Below are 21029 nucleotides of genomic sequence, written 5' to 3'. Positions count from 1 at the left end.
TTGATATATTCATGCATTGGCCTACCACACAGCGGTGAATGGATGTACTGGAGGGAATGGACAATCTGTTGGTATATCCAGGCAATGTTCTACCACACAGCGGTGAATGGTGAATGAATGTAGTGAAGCTCTGTGAATGAGTCTGGATGAATTTCAGTGTCTTAATTTGCACTCCACCCATAGCAGAGTGTTTGAGACAAATCTTTCCATATTTAGGAAGTGATCCAGGGATCAGAAATGGTGAGAAGAAAAGGAAGAAAAACCAATAAAATGTGCATTACTGAGCTACTGATGACTGTGGGCTACTGTGCTCATTCCCATGGGAACTCAGAGTCGTGAAGAATACAGCTCAGAACTGTCCCTCTGAGGTTCGAGGCTGGAGTGCTTTCCTCTATCTCCTGTCCCAGCAGGTTGATCCCCTGAGGTATTAACTTTCCTGAACTCCTGAGCTGCACACAGGTCAAACAGCCTTCCCAAGTTTTGTAGAGAGCCCGAGCGAGATGAGCAAAGAACTGCTGTGGCCTCGGGGTGGCATGCTGGCAGCTTGTTGGCAAGTTTCAGTTACCCCGAAATCGAGTGGGTTGAGGGACATGGTTTGGGCCACCACAGGTGTCAGCTAGGCTCAGAAATGAATGTTGACTGAAAAAAGGAAATTACAGAGAATTAGGTGTAATGTGCTCCATTTTTATAAGGTTGAAAAACAAGTAAAAGTATATAATGCTTTGGGGTTCCCCCACATATATTTTATTATTGAAATATTATGTGATATGTGCTTCTTGTAAAAACCATGAAGAGTAAAGATGAAAGTTTCTCTCCTCTCTCTCCCCTCCCATCAATCTCATTGCCCTTTCCAGAAAGAACCATTTTTAAAATTTATTTTTTTATTTAAGTATAGTTTGTACACAATTTTATATTGTTTATATTACTTTCAGGTGTACTATATAGTGATGTGACATTTTTATACCTTACCATGTGATCACCCTACTAATTCTAGTAATCATTTGTCACGTGTGCATTTATCACAATATTATTGACTATATTCCCCTTCACCTTTTTCGTCCATCCCTCCACACCATCCCTTTTGGTAACCATGCCGTTGGTCTCCATTTCTATGAGTCTGTTTTCGTTTCGTTTGTTTGTTTTGTTTTTTAATTCATTGTTAAGGATACAATTATGGATGTTATGAATATACAGTTATGGATATTATGAAAGCTGTCAAGACAGGCAGGAAAGGGTTTATCGCAGGTTGGTAGACAGTAAGCACGTTTGCTTGTCAGGAAGCACGTGTCGGGGTGCAGCTGGAGATAAAGGTAGTGAGTTCAAGAAGGTGGCTAATTGGTAGATGTCTTTGAAACCGACCTTCAATTTTACTCAGATTTGGAAAGTAAGTGGGAGCAAGCTTTTCAGAAAGGGTGCTTTAGGGTCAAAACTTATGAAAAGGAATCGCTATGCAGTTAGCTGGGGAGGGGAAGGGTGTGAGGGCCAAAGATCCCTGACACCCGGTGGCATTTGGCGTTTCCCTCACTTTTTCAGGGAGGCCTCTCTTTGCTCTGTTCCCTTATCAGGGGCAGACAGGCAGGGCGGAACTTGTGGTGTGTAGGGGCAGCTAGAAGGGAGTCTGTGGGACAGACGAGGGAGCCCCTGGGTGAGGGCTGTTGGCATTAGAATGAAAGGAGAGCTTTTCCCAGGCCCACCTCCAGAGCCCTTCCTGACCCCTCTGCCTGATGCCTGATCTCCCTGGATGGATGGAGGGAGGCTCCGCAGCTTGGAGACTCCAGCTCTGCCGCACAAAGGGCCCTTGATTCCAAAGGTGGTGAGTGCTCCTCCCTTTCCCCTTCTTCATTCTTTTTAGTCCTTTAACTTTCTCAGGATCTTCAGGTTCGTTGGATAAACTATCCCCTTTCTCCTTACTCCCGAGAACATTTTAAAATATAAATATATACATACTTTTATTGATTTCAGAGAGGAAAGGAGAGGGAGAGAGAGATAGAAACATCAATGATGAGACAATCACTGATCGACTGCCTCCTGCATGCCCATACTGGGGATCGAGCCCATAACCTGGGCATGTGCCTTGACGGGAAATCGGACCGTGACCTCCTGGTTCATAGGTCGATGCTCAACCACTGAGCCACGCTGGCCAGGCACAAGACATTTTAAAGGACGAAATGAGGCAATGGGAAATGGGAAGCACAAAAGGGGAAGAGTGAGAAGGAGCCTGGGTGAGTTTTGTCTAAAGACTCTCATTCAAGTATTATTGTCATCATCATTGGTATTATAGCTATCATTAATTTAGTCCTTACTATTAGCCAGGCCCTGTGCTGTGTGCTTTCAGACTGATCATTTGTAGATTTGCAGGGTCTTCTGAAGTTGCTTGGAGTTATTAAGGGGACTTCTGTTGTAATGCTTTTCCTCACCCCTAGAAGTAACCACTTGTTTACTATCTACACTCTTGCCTTTTTGCTAAGCATCTTCTCCCTAAATTGTATCATACTATCCATAGCTTTTTCAAGTTACTGTTTGGGTTACAATGAAAACTTCCCAAATGTATATATATATATATATATATATATATATATATATAATTTTTTAAAATTGATTTCAGAGAGGAAGGGAGAGGGAGAGATAGAAACATCAATGATGAGAGAGAATCATTGATTGGCTGCTTCCTGCACACCCCCTACTGAGAATCGAGCCCGCAACCCAGGCATGTGCCCTTAATGGGAATCAAACCCAGGACCCTTCAGTCCGCAGGCTGATGCTCTGTCCACTGAGCAAAACCAGCTAGGGCCCAAATGCTCTTAAAGATGGTTTTAGCATGTGTGTATGAAATGCTGTGTAGTATTTCATTGCAAGAATGTGCAGCTATTAGTTAATCATTCCCATTTTAATGAACTTTCAGGTTGTTTTTAATTTTTCCTTTTCATAAGAAGCTTTGTGATAAGCATCCTCACGATCAAACCCTTATGCACATCCTTATTTATTTCCATAAAATTCTTTTCTGGAAGTAAAATTACTGGATTAAAACTTTTGCAAATTTATAAATCATTTGATACTTATTGCTAAATTACCCTGTGAAAGTTGATCTGCACTGGGCGAGTCATTTTCCCACATGTGTAATAACTCGGGGTATTATTTTTTCTAATATTTGATAATTTCAGGGAAGACAAAGTCATATCTAACTGTGGTCTTAGTCTGCATTTCTCTGATGACTAGAGAGTAAAAGTCCATTTCTGGTGTCATCCTCTCCCGGTTGGTTTGCCTCTATGGCTGCTTAACAGTGACTTGATGACGTGCTTCAGGGAGACTCCCTGGCGGAAACCACCTCAGTTGCCCTTGTCACACAGAGTGACAATCTGATGGAAAGACTTCATTTGCCTTTTCATTCTTAGAATCTGGTGCAAATCATTTCACATGTATTTTCTATGAGTCCTATCTATGAAGTAGGTACTATCATTAACTCCATTTCATGTGTGAATGAGGGAAGACTTGGAGGAGTAACCTAGACTGTCTAAGGCCACACAGCTGGCAATGGCAGGGCCGGGGCTTGGCCCCAGGCTGACTGACCTCTTAATCACAATAAGCAATCCGAATTTAGGAAGATGGGGCCATGGTCGGGGGAGGGCTCCTCTTATTTGATTTCAGGCAGCCCCAGTTCAGTTTGGAGCTCTGTGCTACTCTGGGCATGTCTACTCAGGGCGTGTTTCAAAAGCCCTTTTTAATTGAGGGTGTTGGGGATTGGGGTAACTCCAGGGGATCTTGGGCTCTGCCTACTTCTACCATCAACAATAATTGATAAGGTAGAGAGCTTTTCTCATTTACCTAACTTCTCCTGTTCAGTTTCTGAGTAGCTGGCAACCTGCAGGAAAATGAGTGGGATTGAAGCAAAAAAATATATCCTAACTATAATCCTAACCTCACTGTGTCCTAGTGGTATGTGGCCATTTGCAACACTGGGGGAGTAGAGAAGTATGCTGTATGAATCATGATTAAAAACAAAAACATGTTTGTTTTAAAAACCTGGCTGGTTTGTTCAATGGTTAGAGCAACAGAACCCTAAGACCAAAGGGTTCTGTTCCCGGCCAAGGGCATGTACCTCGGTTGCAGGTTCATCCCAGGCTCCTGTCAATGTTGTTGTTTTTTTTCTCTCTCCCTCCTCTCCCTCCCTCTTTTCTCTCTTTTTAAAAAAATCAATGGAAAAAATATCCTCAGGAGAGGATTAAAAAATAAAAAAAGCCCAATGGGAAAAAAATTAAAAAAATAAAAATAAAAAAGCCAGTGGGTTTGGTTCAGTGGTTGAGTTTCAACCCATGATACTCTGCGCCCCCCCCCCCCCCCCACACACACACACACGCCCGAGTTGTGGGCTTGATCCCCAGTAGGGGGTGTGCAGGAGGCAGCTGATGGATGTGTTTTTCTCACATTCATGTTTCTATCTCTCTATCCCTCTCCCTTTCTCTCTTTCTAAAATCAATAAAAACATATTTTAAAAAAGTAAAATAAAAACAAAACATCCCTAAACCAGTGTGCTCTTTGCCACAAGAAAAAAAGAATTGAAAGAATTGGAAATGTGTTCAAAGCTTAAGTCACTTTATGTCCCAACCTCTCTTTGACAGCCCCACCTCCTCCAAGCCCCATCTTTTTCCTTTAGGGATCTGGCCTGATAACTTTCACCAAGCCCCTCCTCTTCAGAAAGGATTTGAAGTCTTGGAGAGAATGTAAGAGATGATCTCTTCCTGAAGTATTTTATTATAGTTCTTCCCCAATGGTGACATGAAAGATTTGTTTCCTGCTATAGGAATTTCAGGCAGTCAAGGTGGTGGGAAAGACTCTTAGAGTAAGGAGTCCTTTAGGGTTTCCCTGTGGTTAATGTACTCAGTGCCCACACCGCCTGTGGATAACAGCACATTTATTGGGCACTTGTTCTGCCAGGCATTTGTGGCAAGTTCCTTTTTTCTTTTTAAATGTGTTTTTATTGATTTTTTTAGAGAGAAAGGAAGGAGAGGGATAGAGAGATAGAAATATTGATGAAAGCCATCGATTAGCTGCCTTCTGCTCGCCCCCTACAGGGGATCGAGCCTGCAACCTGGTCATGTACCCTGATCGGGAATCGAACCAAGACCTCTTGGTTCATGGGTCAATCAATGTTCAACTACTAAGCCTCACCAGCTGGGCTGTGGCAAATTCTTCTTTTTTAAAAAAATAAATCTTTATCTTTCAGATTATTACAGTTCCTCTTTTTTCCTCCCATAGCTCCCCTCCACCGGGTTCCCACCCCACCCCCTGCCCTTACCCGCCCCACTGTCCTCGTCCATAGGTGTACGATTTTTGTCCAGTCTCTTCCCGCACCCCCCCCACACCTCTTTCCCCCCGAGAATTGTCAGTCCACTCCCTTTCTATGCCCCTGATTCTATTCTATTCACCAGTTTATTCTGTTCATCAGATTTTTTTATTTACTTGATTTTTAGATTTACTTATTGATAGATATGTATTTGTTGTCACTTTGTTGTTCATAATTTTTATCTTTACCTTTTTCTTCTTCTTCCTCTTCTTAAAGAATACCTTTCAGCATTTCATATAATACTGGTTTGGTGGTGATGAACTCCTTTAGCTTTTTCTTATCTGTGAAGCTCTTTATCTGACCTTCAATTCTAAATGATAGCTTTGCTGGGTAAAGTAATCTTGGTTGTAGGTTCCTGCTATTCATCACTTTGAAAATTTCTTGCCACTCCCATCTGGCCTGCATAGTTTCTGTTGAGAAATCAGCTGACAGTCATATGGGTACTCCCTTGTAGGTAACTGTTTTTCTCTTGCTGCTTTTAAGATTCTTTCTTTGTCTTTAGCCCTTGGCATTTTAATTATGATGTGTCTTGGTGTGGTCCTCTTTGGATTCCTTTTGTTTGGGGTTTTCTGTGCTTCCTGGACTTGTAAGTCTATTTCTTTCACCAGGTAGAGGAAGTTTTCTGTCATTATTTCTTCAAATAGGTTTTCAATATCTTGCTCTCTCTCTTCTGGCACCCCCATGATTCGGATGTTGGTACGCTTGAAGTTATCCCAGAGGCTCCTTACACTATCTGTATATTTTTCTATTCTTTTTTCCTTTTGCTTTTCTGGCTGGGTGTTTTTTGCTTCTTCGTATTTCAAATCTTTGACTTGATTCTTGGGATCCTCTAGTCTGCTGTTGGATCTCTGTATATTATTCTTTATTTCAGTCAGTGTATGCTTAATTGGTCCTTTTTCATATCCTTGAGGGTCTCACTATATTTCTTGGAGGTTTCTAGAAGATTCTTGAGTAACCTTATAACCGTAGTTTTGAACTCTATATCCAGTAGTTTGCTTTCCTTCATTTCTGTCATATGTGACCTGTTTCTTTGTCTCCACATTTTGGCTGCTTTCCTGTGTTGATAGAGTGGTTTTCTGTGCTAGGTGTCCTATAGGGCCCAGTGGCTCAGCCTCCCTAATAACCTGAAGTGGACACTCTTGGTGCACCTCTTTGTGGGCTGTGTGCACAGTCTTGTTGTAGTTAAGCCTTGATTGCTGTTGGTATCACTGGGAGGACTTGACCTCCAGGCCAATTGGCTGTGAGGACCAGTTGTGTCTATAATGGGAGAACTTCTGTGCTGGAGACATCCTTATGGAGCAGGACTTGCTTCAGTGGGGCTTTGGCACTCACTGAGTCTGCCCAGGTTTTTAGGCAGAGAAAGGCCAGGCCATTCATATGCAAAAGCCTCTGCACACAGCTTGGGTGAGGTTGTAAATTGGGTGGGGTGGGGTCTCAGGGAATCACCAGGGCAGAGCAAACCACAATGGCTGCCAGTCTGCTCTGCCTCAGTGAGTTCCTGGGGTCTGTGTCCCACGGCCCTGGTCCGTGCAGGAACAATGACCGCTGCAAGCACCTCTGTGAGAAAGCCGCCTTCACGTTCCAGCTCAATGCCAGACAGTCCAGTTTCTCTCCGTATGAGTCTGGGTCCCCAAATTCTCACCCGGAACTGGATTTCAGAGCAGTCAGGAGCTTGTATCTCCCTCCCAGTTGAAAAAGACAACAGCGTACCCAGCTGCCAGCCCCTTTCACGCACGCCTCTGCACCTCTACACTTCACACCTCTGCACCTCCTACTGGGCTCAATGTGCTTTTCTCATTCCTTCTAGTTGTAGAATTTCCACTCAGCCAGCCTTCCCATGGTTCTGGATGGTATTCGTTTTGTCTTTTAGTTGTAGTTTTAATGTGGTTGTGCGCAGCAGCAAGTTCAGGTGTTTACCTTTGCCGCCATCTTGGTTGTTCTCTGTGGCAAGTTCTTCACATGCCTTTGAACCCTCTTTGAACCCTCACAGTCCCTGTGAAGAAGGTTCCTCCTTTATAGATTAAGACCTGGAGATCCACAGATGTTGTACAACTCTCCAGGGACACAGAGCTAGTACCTGGGGGAGCTGAGACTTGAACCCAGGTCTTTCTAACTCCAGACCCTGAGTTTGTAAGATAGGTGCCTTCATAATGAAATGGCGGGACCTTACTGCCTTGGTTTGTTGTTTCTCGAGAGTCAAACTGAGCCCTAACCAGTTTGGCTCAGTGGATAGAGCAGTGTGGCGAACCTTTTGAGCTCGGCGTGTCAGCATTTTGAAAAATCCTAACTTAACTCTGGTGCCGTGTCACATATAGAAATTTTTTGATATTTGCAACCATAGTAAAACAAAGATGTATATTTTTGATATTTATTGTATATATTTAAATGCCATTTAACAAAGAAAAATCAACCAAAAAAATGAGTTCGCGTGTCACCTCTGACACTCGTGTCATAGGTTCGTCATCACTGGGATAGAGCGTCGGCCTGTGTACTAAAAGGTCCCAGGTTTGATTCCAGTCAAGGGCATGCACCTTGGTTGCCAGTACATCCCCAGTAGGAGGTGTGCAGGAGGCAGCTGATCGATGTTTCTCTCTCATCTGATGTTTCTAACTCTTGATCCCTCTCCCTTCCTCTCTGTAAAAAATCAATAAAATATATTTTTTTTAAAAAGAGTCAAACTGAGAAGGCTGGCAGGAAAGAGCTCCAGGCCCCACTGTGGGTGGAAAATTGGCCTGGAGAATTTCCCAGACTTGGCTTGGGACCCTAAATGCAAAAAGAGGTCACTATCCTGGTGTTTACCAGGTTAGTTCTAGATATAAATTCTCAATCTTCCAGACTCCTCCCTGTGCCTTCTAGGGCACACACCGTGTCTCACCCTGGCTCTCACTCACGGCATTTATAGACTTAACCATGATGCCAGCCTTCATGTCGAGCACTGTCCTCCTTCAATGCTCACAATAACTCTGCAAGGAGGCAATTTTATACCCTTTTTAAAGATGGTGGAAGAGAGTTCCAAGGAAGTGAAGCCACAATGTTACGGGGAGGTAAGTAGCAGAGCTGGAACTTGAATTCTGGTCCGGGTGGTTCCAGAGCACCTGCTATGCAGCCTCCATCTCCGCCCCGCGTCCTAGGTGGTAGTTTTTCCACATCAAGCTCACGAACCTTCTCTGGTGTCTGCCTGTCTGTCCTAGTTCGGATGGAGACCGTAAGTTCCTCTGGCTCCCGGCTCTCCAGCTGCCTCATCACCCTCGTCTTCCTCCAGCTGCCCATACGCGTGTCAGGTAGGAGCTCCTGACCTCGTTCCTGCCTGGGACATCTGACCACGGCCTTCTTTCTTCGGGGGTTCTGTTGTAACCCCAGTCCTTTCCAGTGCCCTCCCCAGACTCTCTAGGAGCCTTCCCCACGTGATCTCCGTCTTCGTCCTTTGCTGAACGCTCGCATCCCTCCCAGACTGCGTTGTCCCTTTCTTGTCTTCACCGCACAGGGGACTCCGGCCAGTTCCACCTGGCCCCGCTAGGGGGCACAGCCAAGCTGCTCTGCCCTCTCTCGCTCTGGTCCGTCCCGACGCTCACCGAGGTGCGGTGGCTGCGGTCCTTGCCCCGGGGGCGCTCCCAGGTGGTTCACGTGTTCCGGGATGACAAAGTCCGCGAGGAAGATGTGGTACCGGAATTTCAGGGGAGGACGGCGCTGGAGAGAGACACGCAAGAGGGAAATGTCACGCTGGAGATCCGCCACGTGCGGCTGGAGGACCGAGGGCCGTACCGATGTCAGGTCCGGATTGCAAACCTGAGTCGAGAGGGCACCGTGATCCTGCAGGTGGCAGGTTCGTCATTTTTCGGGGAGGGGGGGCGGGGGGGCGGGGGCGGGGAGAGGTGACTGGTAGAGGTGGATGGGGTAAGGTACTAGCGTGCAGCCAGATACTCTCGTCCCTTTGCGGTGAACAGCGTGGGGTGGGGAGAGAGAGCAGGCCTTCACAGCAATTAACAGCCCGCCCCCTGCTCACCCGGAGCCGCCTTGGGAGCCAGAAGAGCGCCCTGGCGGGGACGGGACTGGGATCTTGCCAAAGCCCTGCCAGCGGCTTTCCTTTCCAGTTCTAGGCTCCGACCCTTACATCCACGTGAAGGGCTACGACGCTGGATGGATCCAGCTGGTGTGCAGGTCGGTGGGATGGTTCCCAAGGCCTTGGGCCGAGTGGAGAGACCCTCAAGGCAGGGTGCTTCCATCTGAGCCCCAGGCCCCTTCCCTGGACCGCGCTGGGCTCTTCGAAACAGCCGTATCCAGCAAAGTCAGGGACAGCACTGTGGGCAGCGTGTCCTGCACCATCCGCAACGATGCCCTGGGCCAAGAGAAGACAGCAGCGATGGTCATAGCAGGTAAAACTGGGGCAGAAAACAGGCTCGAAGCTCCTGGTGGCTCCAGAGAAAACTCTTGCCCAAGAAGAAAATTTATAAAGAATCTTTTAAATACTAAGAATAGCATGTTTATTGTAGAAAACTTAAAAAAAAAATAGGAGATTTTTAAAAAGAAAAAGAAGCCTGATTTTATAAATTGGAGAGAGCCACTGCTAACATTGTGGGGCATTTCTTTAGAATTTCTTTCATGGGTGCACCTCTGAGTGTGTATTGATACACATGTGTATTCTTCTGCCTAGGTTGTTTCCCCTTCCACTTACAAGGCCGTGACCATTTTTTGCCCATGTCCTTAAGCAGTTCTCTGCAACAGATTTTAAAGGGCCGCACCGTATTTCGTTGTGTGGGTATAGCGTAGTAAAATTAAAGCCCTATTTCTTGATACCTGAATGGTTTAGACTTTTCCTGTAACAGTGCAGTGAACAACTTTGCCCATAATTTGGGGAGTGATTCTGATTATTTTCTTAGAGTGTGTCCCTAGCAGTAGGATTAATGCACCAAGGGGTTATGAACCTTTTAAAGACCTTGAAACATGGAGCCGTGTGGCAGAGAGCGTGGTTTTGGAGCCAAGAAAGAAAGAGTGTGGCCTGGGGCCCCAGGTGCAGAAGGAGCACTGACATCTGCTAAGCCCTTCTTTTCTCTCTCTCTCACCTCTCCTCTCTTCCTACAGCCACTGCCTCTCATCGGTGCTAAGCACTTTACATCCTTCTCTCTTTAAATCTGTCACAACCCAGGGGGACTGGGATTATTATAATCCCCATTTTACAGATGACGAGCCAGGCTTGGAGGGGCTCCGTCTCCTGCGTAGGGTCCCACGAAGGATGAGCGAGGACTCACGCCCAGTTTAGCTCTGCCACTTGTCATAGTGCTTCCTCTGCTTTATTCTTGTGTCTATTTCTTCTTTCCTTTCTCCTGCCTAGGCGTTAGGCCTGCCGCGGTAGCCCCACAGAAGTAGCTTTGCTCCCGCTGATACAGCTCAGGGCAAAGGGGTCGCTGATGGCTGTTCCACAGGAGAGTGAGGACTTGAAGCAGAAGGCAGGTGGTGCTCAGGGAAGGCTGCAGGTGATTAGAGGAAGCACCTCCAGTTCTTCAAAGATCACTTTCCCACGGAATGATAGGGCAGGATGAGGTTGCGATTGGGAAGCTGAGTTTAACACATTGTTTTCAGGCAGGACCATCAAAACCACTCCTAAGAGATGACCATCTCGGTTTAAAGTCATCCCGAGTCATCCAGGGTTTGAGGCACTTAGAGAGGCAAACACCCTCACCTGTCTTGGCTGGAGGTCTCTCCCTAGAGGTGACAGAGACTGTCGGGCTGTGCCTGAGGCATCTCCCATATGAGGTGGGGTCTTTGGCCTGGAAGAAGCTCTGAGATAACTCCTGAGGGTGGTCATTGGTGGTTCTGTTTCAGCCCCATCTCCAGGGAGGATCTCCCCCGCAGCAGTGGCTCTTGCTGTGGTCCTGCCTGTCCTGGGCCTTCTCATCATGGTGGGCATTGGCCTCATCTGGAAGCAAAAGCGATCAAAAGGTAACTAAGTGGTAAAGGGCCCGGGGCGGCAGGAAGTAGGACTGTGACTTCTCTAGGAAAAGGCTGGGGGAAGGAGACATAGATGTGGCGGTTATCCATAGGTTGGAGACTCTGCAGATTGTCTGGTAGAACAATGCTCTGGGGACCCCCAATGCAGAGAAGATCAAAGAAACTGGGTCAAGTTCCTGGGAAGAGTTGTGAATTCTCAACTTTTGAGAAATTAAAAATAACTGATCATGCCATTCCTCTAATTAATTTTAAAAAATCCAATTCTATCCATTGAATAAAACTCCCATCAATATAATTGCATCTCACAGGATCTCAAGGTTGTATGGCACCTTGAAAGACACCTAATCCGGGGGGTAGGGGAGGCCAGGGGATTCTCAAGGGCAGGGAAAAAAAAGGACACATATGTAATACCCTTTGTAATACTTTAAGCAATAAAACAATTAAAAAAAATAAATAAATAAAATGATTTAAGTAAATCCATAAGTATATATAAAAAAAGAAAGACACCTAATCCAACACCCCTTTCCCTATCTGATGGTTTGAAGACCCTCTAATCCTTTCAAATGGTCACAGACCTGCAGGGACAAGGAGCAAAGTCCTCTTCAGGCAGCTTGTTGTCCCCGGACAACTCTGCCTGTTAGAAAAAGCTCTTCCTTAAGCTGAGCTGATGTCTCTCTCTCCCGCTTCCAGAGAAGCTGCTCTATGAACAGGTGATGGAGGTAGGTAAGTGTCCTGGGATGGGTGGGGATGTTTCTCAGTTTTACTCATTTTTATGACTCTAGTGTCCACTAATCTAAATTCTATACCAGAAAATCCCAACATCTGTTGTCCTTGGTGGCAGTGTTTGCTGACTCTGACTTGTAATAGCTTGTCTTTCAATATGTTTGTTGAATTTTGTCTGCGGACTCATTGCTTGATCTTATTCTGTGCGAGTCATGTAGGTCTAACATGGGGGAAGCTCTTATTCATTCAACAAATAATTGATAATTGTCTACTAGTGCCCTGGACTATACTAAATGCTGGGAATACAATGGTCAAAGCAGGCAGTCTTTGCCATCTGGGAGCTTTCAGTCCGGCCAGGGAGGTCTACATGAGTTAAATAACTGCACAAATCAATGTAAAAGTACAACCATACAAATGCCACGAGTGGAAGTTCTGGAGGCTGCGAAGATTATGACCAGGAGGAACCAACCAAGCTTCAGGGACAGGAGAAGAGTCCCCAGAGGAAGTGATATTTGATCTGGAGGAGGGGGAGGCATGGAGGGGGGGAGAGGGAATAGAAAACAATCCACAGAGAAAGACCAGCTAGAAACACAGTGCAGAAGTGAGGGGGACACTGATAGGGGACCAGGCTGCAGAGTTAGGCAGGGCCAGGCCCTGTGAGGCCTTGGAGGTCATGTGGAGAACTTTAGTTTTTCTCTCCAGGGCAGTGACAAAGCAGAGAGTGGGATATCTTGATCAGAATTGTGCTTTGAGCAGCTTTCTCTGACTGCAGTATTGGGAAGAGGCCAGAAGGAGCAAGACAGGACTGGGGGCAATTTGGGCTACTAGTTCTGTCATCCAGATGAGAGATGATGAGGGCCTGGATTAGGGAGGTGGCATGGTGATAGAGGTAAACAGGTTTAAAAGCAGGTAAAATCAGTAAGAATCAGGGACCTTCAAGGTAATGGCACAGAATCTCATTTTTTATTTTTTATTATTACTTTTCTCCCTCTAGAAACTCTTCTCTCAGACCATGCAAAAGAAAAAGGTAATTATATGAAGGGGTAGGGAACAAATAACATATTCCTTCTCCTTCTACATAAATGCTGACAGTCTATTATTATACATACACTAGGGGTTTAGTGCATGAATTCGTGCACGGGTAGGGTCCAGCTGGCCTGCCCTGATCAGGGCCCATTGGGCCAGGCTGGCCAGGGGGAGGGGCTGCAGGAGGTTGGCAGGCCGGCCCTGCCCCCATTTGGGGTGTGGGGGGGGTGATCGGGGGTGGGGCTAGCCCAGGGGAGGGGCCACAGGTGGTTGGTCAGCCGGCCCTGCCCCTGGTGGAACTCCCGGTCGAGGGGACAATTTGCATATTAGCCTTTTATTATATAGAATTATTCAGGTATACACACACATATTCTTCATTAATATTATTGGAATTTACTTTCCAGTGTGAGGGGGGTAGGGGTAGGTGGCAGTGGGTGAGGGGATGCTCATGGTAAAAAGTCATAGGTCTGAATTATCATGAGCTCCTTTTATCAGCCTTTCCACCAGTCACCTAAAAAGGCCTATATTCAATTTAAAGTCTATGAATATGCTATCTGGGATGTATGAGAATCTCAAGGATCCAAACAACATTTGCATTCAGACAGGTGGTGTGATACAGTGGGAGCCCCACAGGCTCTGGAGTCAGCGACACCTGGTCAGGTCACTGGTCTGCCTTGGATGTGTCGCTTCACTGCTGTGACCTTTAGTTTCCTCATCTGTAAAATGGGATTAAAAATCCCCTTGCCCGATTGTTTTCAGGGTTTAAAGAGACAGCTTGAAAAAAACTCTTCTATTACAGTGCCTGGTACTCCTCTTCCTTATTGCCATTTCATCTTCATTAACTGAATGTTTGTTCTGGGCCATTGAGGGTGAAAGTTCGACACCCAGGGTACAAAAAACAGGCAGTCTATGCCCCTTAAAATCTAGCTGAGAATACAAGTCACTGGCTCAGAAATGGTACACATTCAATGATTTGGGCCTCTCCTCTCCGCCCTTACCTGTCCTCCCCGCGGGTGAAAGTGTGGGGGTGCACGCAGCAGGGGCCCTCTGGCTGCTCTCTCCAGGAGTGGAAGGCACAGCGTGGTGCAGTGGCCAAGGCCTCTGACTAGGAGTCAGACACATTGGGCCTTGAAGCCTGTCTCCTTGGCCACTTGCTAACTGGATGACCTGGGCAAATTTCCATGTCCCTCTGAGCTTCAGACCTGGGAACAATAATTCTACGCACCTTACATTGTCAAGGGGGTTCAGTGCCTACATCATTATGAGAACAGGACAGAATAAATGGAGGCTAATAATAGTGGAAATATAATATGTCATTATTATATATAAATAATATAATGTTTACATAATATAATCAATCATTAATAGAGTGAACATTATATAATTATAACATTAATCAGATTAATAACATTGATATAAACATAAACCAAGAGCTCCTGAGGGGCCATATCATATCCAGCTTCATTGCTCCAGTGCCTAATGCCTAACACATGCCCAGCCCTTAGCACAGGGCTTGGCAGTGGACTCAAAGTTATAACTTCAATTCCCTGGTGGGGCCAATGCTCCCGGCAGTATGTGAAGCATATACATACATCCCAAACCATCTGGAATCTCCAAATCTGAGAATCTCTCCGTAGGACTTCAGGAGAATTACTGTAGAGAGTGAGAAAGCCATGTCCACAAGTTAGTGCTAGGCCTTCGCTGTAGATGTTATAAACAGTAGGTTATAAAAGGGCAGCAAGGCACACACTCATGTACACATGGTGACAAACATATGGAAACACTCGTACAGACAGCGTAAATGAAACCAGATAAAAAGGAAGGGAAAAGGAAGGAGGAGCCAGACCTGGGCAGCCTGGTCTTTGGAAAGTGGCACCAGCTGCACTGGCTTCCCCAGGCTGCCTTTGGGAGGCGATGCACTAGCAGCTGAGAGGCATGTCATCCTTTCCACGGGTGTTGGGGTGGGGTGGGGTGATGAACCTCCCTGGGCTCAGGGGTAAAGCAGAGCATCTGCTCACTCAGGCCTTTTTCTCTGTTTTTCAGGAAGGCTCCATAAATCCCTCAGTAAGTTCTGCTCCTCCGTGGCACGGACCTCCTTCTGCCAACATCTTTGCTTTAGGATGGGTGTCTCAGTTTCATTTCCTGGGGGCAGAAGAGAGGGGTCAGGGTGCTTTAAACCATGGGGTTGGAGATTTCTTGGCTCTCAAGGGCCTCTCTTCTCAAATATTCCCTGCTCCCCTTTCCTGCACAACAGTTACCTAGTCCAGCGGTCGCCAACCTTTCGGACCTCACAGACCAACGCTAGGTCCTAGTCTCTAAGCGGGAAATGTTAATCAGGAAGAGATGTAGCTCCCGTAGGTGAAGCCACCTGGAAGACCTTTTATCACCAGGCATGGCATTCCCTTAGGTGGGATCCCAGGCGATGGGTCCTCATTAAACTGAACATGCGGAGCAGCGCTTCTCCATCTCACGTACAAGACCCTCTTTAGTGCAAAAAAAGAATTTTCAGACATGACATGTCTACTTTATTTTACCTTGATTAAATGTACACAAGAAAATCTAATAGAAATTCAGTGATAGTTTTTGTTTGTTTGTTAATCTTCACCCAAGGATATTTTTCCATTGCTTTTCAGAAGAATGGGAGGGAGGAAGGGAGGAGGGAGAGAGAGAGAAACATCAATGTGAGAGAGACATATTAACTGGTTGCCTTCCAGGTGCCCCCACAGGGTGTGGTGGGGGCAAACCACAACCCAGGTACATGCCCTTGACCATGACTGAATCTGCAACCCTTCGGTGCAGGAGCTAACACTCTAATCATTGAGCAACACCAACCAGAGCTCAATGATAGTTTTAAATGAACTTATATTTTGTTCTTCTCTCACAATAGCTACATATATTACATTGTAGTTACCTAGATGCGTGAGATGTGCTACTCAATGAGTTGTAGTCAGGTTTGGCTTACTTGGGAATTTGCTGGCCCTCTGCAGTATCTCTGGGGATCACTGGGGTGGGGCTGGACGGTCGGGGTATTGCTAGTGAGGATCTGATGTGGGAATATGGTTGGGAGGGGACCCAAGCATGATGGAAATGTGGAAGCCCTCCTTCTGATTGGCCAAACTGTTTTTATTCTTTAGAGAAACTCCGGAGTGAACTGAGTAAGTTTCCCATGTCCTTCCATACCGAATTCTCTCCTGCTGAGTCTGTATTTTCAGTGATAGCTCACCCCGCTTGTTTCTTTTTTGTAGAGTTGAAAAGAGCTGCAGCCAACTCAGGTGAGATGCACTTTCTGGGTGTCCGACTCCCGCCCTCTGGGGGTTCTCCTTGTCTCCTTGAGTTTACAATCCCTTTTATGTCTTTCAGGCTGGAGAAGGGCCCGGCTGCACTTCGGTAAGTGACACCAGGCAAGCCCGCCTACGTTTCAGAGCCCAGTGCTCTGTACCTTGGGAATGCAGGCTGACTTTTTTGTTTGTTTGTTTTTTTTTTGTTAATCAAACCTATTTATCTGCTTATCAAATTTTAAAAAATCTTTGTGATTTTTTTTGGGGGGGAGGCTCAGTTAGACTTAGAAAGTTTATTGGTTATTTGTATGTCTTCTCGATGACTTGTCTGCTCTTATGCCTATTCTGGCTACTATTTGATTTGTGAGGATTCTTCCTATAGAAAGTGTAGAAACTCTGTCCTGTTCCTCACAAATTATTTTTGAGTTTTTCGTTTGCATTTTAATTTCCTTATATTATTTGTTTGATGCATGAGTGTCTTGTTTTTATGTAGTCCAATTTAAGAATCTCTTCCTGTGTAGTTTCCTCTGTGCTTTCAGGTTTTGGAAGTCCTTCCTATCCCACAGTTGGGTAAATAGCCAGTGCTCCTCTGTCTGTATACACACCTGCCACCTTCTTCTTGCTCTTGAGGGTTGGTGATTGAGATTCTCAGAGAAGAAGGGAAATGGTTGGGCAGGTGCCCCCCACCCCCACCCCATTGTAGACTACAAAAGGTTTTGTAGTTTTATTCTAAAAGATTTGCACATCTCTTTTAATTTGTTCCTAAATATTTGCTTTTTTTTTTTGCTGCTGTTTCAATGAGATCTGTTAACTTCCCTGCTTGAGTCCTTATCAGTTTTCCAGTCTGTTGATGCCCCTCCTGTTCACTCCCTCTTCCTTCAGGCAGGTGGAACTGATGAGTCGGCCGCTTCAGAGCACGCCTCCTCACCTTGGTTGACATTCTGGGAATTCCCAAGCCCTTCTCACACTCACAGTCTGGCTTATTCCCACCACCTGGGCAAAACACACATTTCACGGATTTAACTCTCCAAGAAGTGTCTGTTCTCTGTACTGGGGGAAGGAGGGAGACCCACCATGACCTTCCACAATTTTAAGGAAGAATCCTTCTCTCTCTGTTAACATTTAAAAATAATAATTTTGAGCAACAATTTCAGTTACCAAGATGAGCATCACACATTGTGTATGAAGGAGGCACTGCCTCACGTGTTAGCTCCTCAGATGTGCACAGCAGCTCGGCCACGTCGGGCCTGCCATTGTTCCCACTGTACGGATGAAGAGACGAAGGTTTGGAGAGGAATAGCACGCCCCAGGTCACATAACCAGCCTGCGGCAGAGCTGGGACTTCCACGTCCAGTGTGGCTTCTGGGTCTGACCTCAGAGCCAAGGTTTATTATCATACATTAGCTTCCCCTGGACCATCGGAGACCAAGGCGGTATTTCCTAAGGGATTAAGGCAGCTTCACAAAGGAAAACTTTCTCCTGTTTTATTGAACACACTAGAGGCCTGATGCACGAAAATTCATGCAAGAGTAAGCCCCCCCCCCCCCCCCCCCACCCTGGGCTGCTTCGCTCAGGCTGCCACTGCCACCCACCCGGTTCCCTGTGGTTCCCTATTCATCATGCTGTAGTCGGAGCCTGCAGGCCGAGGAGGAGGGACTGAGAGGTGGGCAATGCACCTCATAGCGACTGGTCAAGTGGTCGTTCCAGTCGTTATGGTCGCTGGCCTTTTATTATATAGGATGACCAGGAGATCCAGGAGCCCGGAAGACACTTTTCTTTGGCTCCAGTACATCTGGGGTCGAAGGAATCATACACTAAAATGGGTCCAGTGACGTGGGTTGCTGACCCAGAGGTGATTTTTCCCTCCGAAACTACCCAAACCTCTCCTCTCTGTGCCCCTCTGCAGTGGCCGTGACCCTGGACCCCGACACCGCGCATCCCAAACTCATCCTGTCCGAGGACCGCCGGCGTGTGCAGCTCGGAGACAGGAGGCAGCCTGTGCCTGACACCCCCCAGAGGTTCGATTTCGTCGTCAGCGTCCTGGGCTCCGAGGCCTTCGTGGCGGGCTGTCACTACTGGGAGGTGTACGTGGGAGACAAGACCAAATGGATCCTGGGGGTGTGCAGCGAGTCAGTGAGCAGGAAGGGCAAGGTCACCGCCTCGCCCGCCAACGGGCACTGGCTGGTGCGGCAGAGCCGCGCGGCCGAGTACGAAGCTCTCACGTCCCCGCAGACCCCCTTCCGCCTGAAGGAGGCCCCGCGCTGCGTGGGCGTCTTCCTGGACTACGAAGCAGGCATCATCTCCTTCTACAACGCGACCGACAGGTCCCACATCTTTACCTTCACCCACGCGTTCTCTGGCCCCCTGCGCCCGTTCTTTGAACCGTGCCTTCACGATGGAGGGAAAAACACGGCTCCGCTAGTCATTTGCTCGGAACTCCAGAAATCGGAGGAACCCGTGGTCCCCAAGTCAGATGGAAAAGGCCGCGCGAACGGGGATGTGGCCCTGAAGGTGGACGCTTCCCTCCGGCCCTGGTCCCCCGATCTGGGCCCAGCGCTCCAGGGGCTCAAGGTTCCTTCTTTTTAGGGAGGTGCCTCCTTGGCTGCGCCTGACCCTCGGCCCAGGGCTCTGGATTTCAGTCTCCTGGCCCGACACCGGCCTCTGGAACAGCTCATCTCCTTTCCCCAAATCCAGACCCTTTTGTGGTTCTATTCATGCCACCTTCCTCTCATTTCTAAACCCTGTTTCCTGCGGGGGACCGAAGTTCCCATTGCCCTGGAAGAATTCTTGAAAACCAGGTGAACAACCAGATTAGGGCGAGGCGGTGATGGTGAGTGGGTGTCACCGAGACCCAGGGTTCTCCACGCGAGGGGCTATTCAAGAGAACTTCATTTTATCGCATCCTGACTTGGGCTTTTAGTTGTGATGTTATGGAGCCCAGTCCCCGACTTCTACTTATGTCATCAAGAATGGCTTTTCTCTCTGTTTTAGTTCATGCCTTTAGCCCCCAAAGCCAGCTTTTTAAAAGTAATCATGCTTGGGTCACACACTCTTTCTTTATCCTTCTGGACTATGGGGTAGGGTGGATCAGGGGGTAAAACATGTCCCTTTCTAGTTCCTTGATGCTGTTGACAGCATAGTTTTGTGATATCCAGAGCTAACGTACGTTTTCAAAGCTGATTTACCTAGTGATGGTAAATCATGAGGTACAGGGACTTAGAGTGGTAGCTGTAACCCTGAAAAAGCCCCAGGTGCAAATCAGGGAACTGGTAAACACAACTTCAAACACAGCAGGCAGCTGTGTGAGGCCTTGAAGAGACAGCGATGGATAAGTTTGTCTGCTGCGCTGGCCCTTTCGAATACCCTCCTGAGATTTAGAGAGGCCCCGCTAGAAAAAGTGGCAGCTTTAACCACCAATAAAGACAGTTTCCCCCCACAAGACATTATACTGGAAGACTTGACTATTCGTGTAGCACAAGCATGTCAAACTCAAAGGCTAACTCAGGACAAATAAACAAGGCATGAGGCCCCCGGGTCGCGAGTTTGACATGCTTGGTGCAGCGGACTCCTAGGTCAGAGAGTACTGATTTCAGAAAGGAAGTTGATAGACCAGGTGTGAAGATAAAGTAATGAACCAGATTTTTTGTGTGGATTTCAGAAAGAAGCTTAGTCACTTTCAAGTCATACCACAGAGGTGATCTGGCCTCTTTTTGGAGATATTGGCTATTAGTTTTCAGATGGGTACTCAGTTCTACCCCACAAAAACTGGATCTTTCTGTCAGAAGTTCACTCTGTTACTCTGTAGTGCCTGTATTAGTCAGGGTTCTTCATGGAAATATATATATGTATATATATATGGTGAGAGAGAGAGAGAGAGAAGGAAAGATTATAAGAAATTGGCTTATGTGATTATGGAGGATGGCAAGTCCCAAGATCTGCAGGGATAGTCAGCAGGTTGGAGGGGTTCTGGGGAGCCAATGGTTTAGTTCCTGTCTGAGTCTGGAGGCCCAAGACCCAGGAGGGCCTATGATGTAATTCCAGTCTGAAGGCTGTCAGGCAGGAAGAATTTTACTAGGGAAAGAGTCAAGCTTTTTTGGTTCTATTTATGCCTTGAACTGATTGGCGAGGCCCACCATGTTAGGGAGAGGAATTTACTTTACTCAAAATAATAATTTAAATGTTAATTTCATCCAAAAATACCCTTACAGAAACATCCAGAATAATATTTGACCAAATATTGGAGCATTCTGCAGTCTAGTCAAGTTGACACACAAAATTAATCACCAAGTAAAATTTTTCTTTCTTTAAAAAAATCTTCATTACAAAATATTATTATTATTGATTTGAGAGAGAGAGAGAGAGAGAGAGAGAGAGAGAGAGAGAGAGAAAGAGAGAGAAACATCAATGTGAGAGAGAAATATCCATACCAATGCCTCCAGTATGCATACTGACTAGTGATTAAACCCGCAACCTGGGTATGTGCCCTGACTAGGAATCGAACCCGCCACCTTTTGTTGTATGGGACGACACTTCAACCAAATGAGCCACACCAGCCAGGGCTCAAGTAGAAATTTTTATTTGCTTTTGTACAGTTCTTAAATAAAAGTTTGGTATTCATTGTTGTTATTTTCATTGTGGATGAAAAGTTATAGGAAAAGGCTTTGGGCTGATAAGAGAAAAACACATTATGGGCTTGGTTTCCAAACAGCCTTGAA

The 21029-nt window shown here is 46.5% G+C and overlaps 1 protein-coding gene across 2 annotated transcripts; it reads left to right on the top strand.

Moving 5' to 3' along the window:
- Window positions 1–1574: 1574 nt before the first annotated feature.
- Window positions 1575–20579, top strand: LOC118676937 (erythroblast membrane associated protein (Scianna blood group)). 2 transcript variants are annotated; one of them, XM_036351602.1, is made up of 12 exons: window positions 1575–1813; window positions 8533–8622; window positions 8826–9164; window positions 9433–9714; window positions 11162–11278; window positions 11978–12010; window positions 13005–13037; window positions 15080–15100; window positions 16171–16191; window positions 16282–16308; window positions 16397–16423; window positions 18221–20579. In XM_036351602.1, exons 2-12 carry the CDS (start codon window positions 8538–8540, stop codon window positions 18898–18900), a joined length of 1665 nt encoding a protein of 554 aa, XP_036207495.1. In that variant the 5' UTR covers window positions 1575–1813; window positions 8533–8537; the 3' UTR covers window positions 18901–20579. The 2 variants fall into 2 exon arrangements, with proteins under 2 accessions (XP_036207495.1, XP_036207494.1); XM_036351601.1 differs by lacking the exon at window positions 1575–1813 and adding an exon at window positions 8213–8385.
- The last annotated feature ends 450 nt before the right edge of the window (window positions 20580–21029 follow it).

This window comes from Myotis myotis, unplaced genomic scaffold (assembly GCF_014108235.1).
Source record: "Myotis myotis isolate mMyoMyo1 unplaced genomic scaffold, mMyoMyo1.p scaffold_m19_p_2, whole genome shotgun sequence".
NCBI lineage: Eukaryota > Metazoa > Chordata > Mammalia > Chiroptera > Vespertilionidae > Myotis > Myotis myotis.
The sequence above is the reverse complement of the archived record's forward strand: the minus strand, read 5'-3'. Positions and strand labels throughout refer to the sequence as shown.

Excerpts from the sequence above, each read along its gene's own strand:
- LOC118676937 (XM_036351601.1), top strand. Across the intron at positions 11,279-11,977 it reads GAAGCAAAAGCGATCAAAAG|AGAAGCTGCTCTATGAACAG; the intron begins GTAACTAAGTGG and ends TCCCGCTTCCAG. Across the intron at positions 12,011-13,004 it reads TGAACAGGTGATGGAGGTAG|AAACTCTTCTCTCAGACCAT; the intron begins GTAAGTGTCCTG and ends TTCTCCCTCTAG.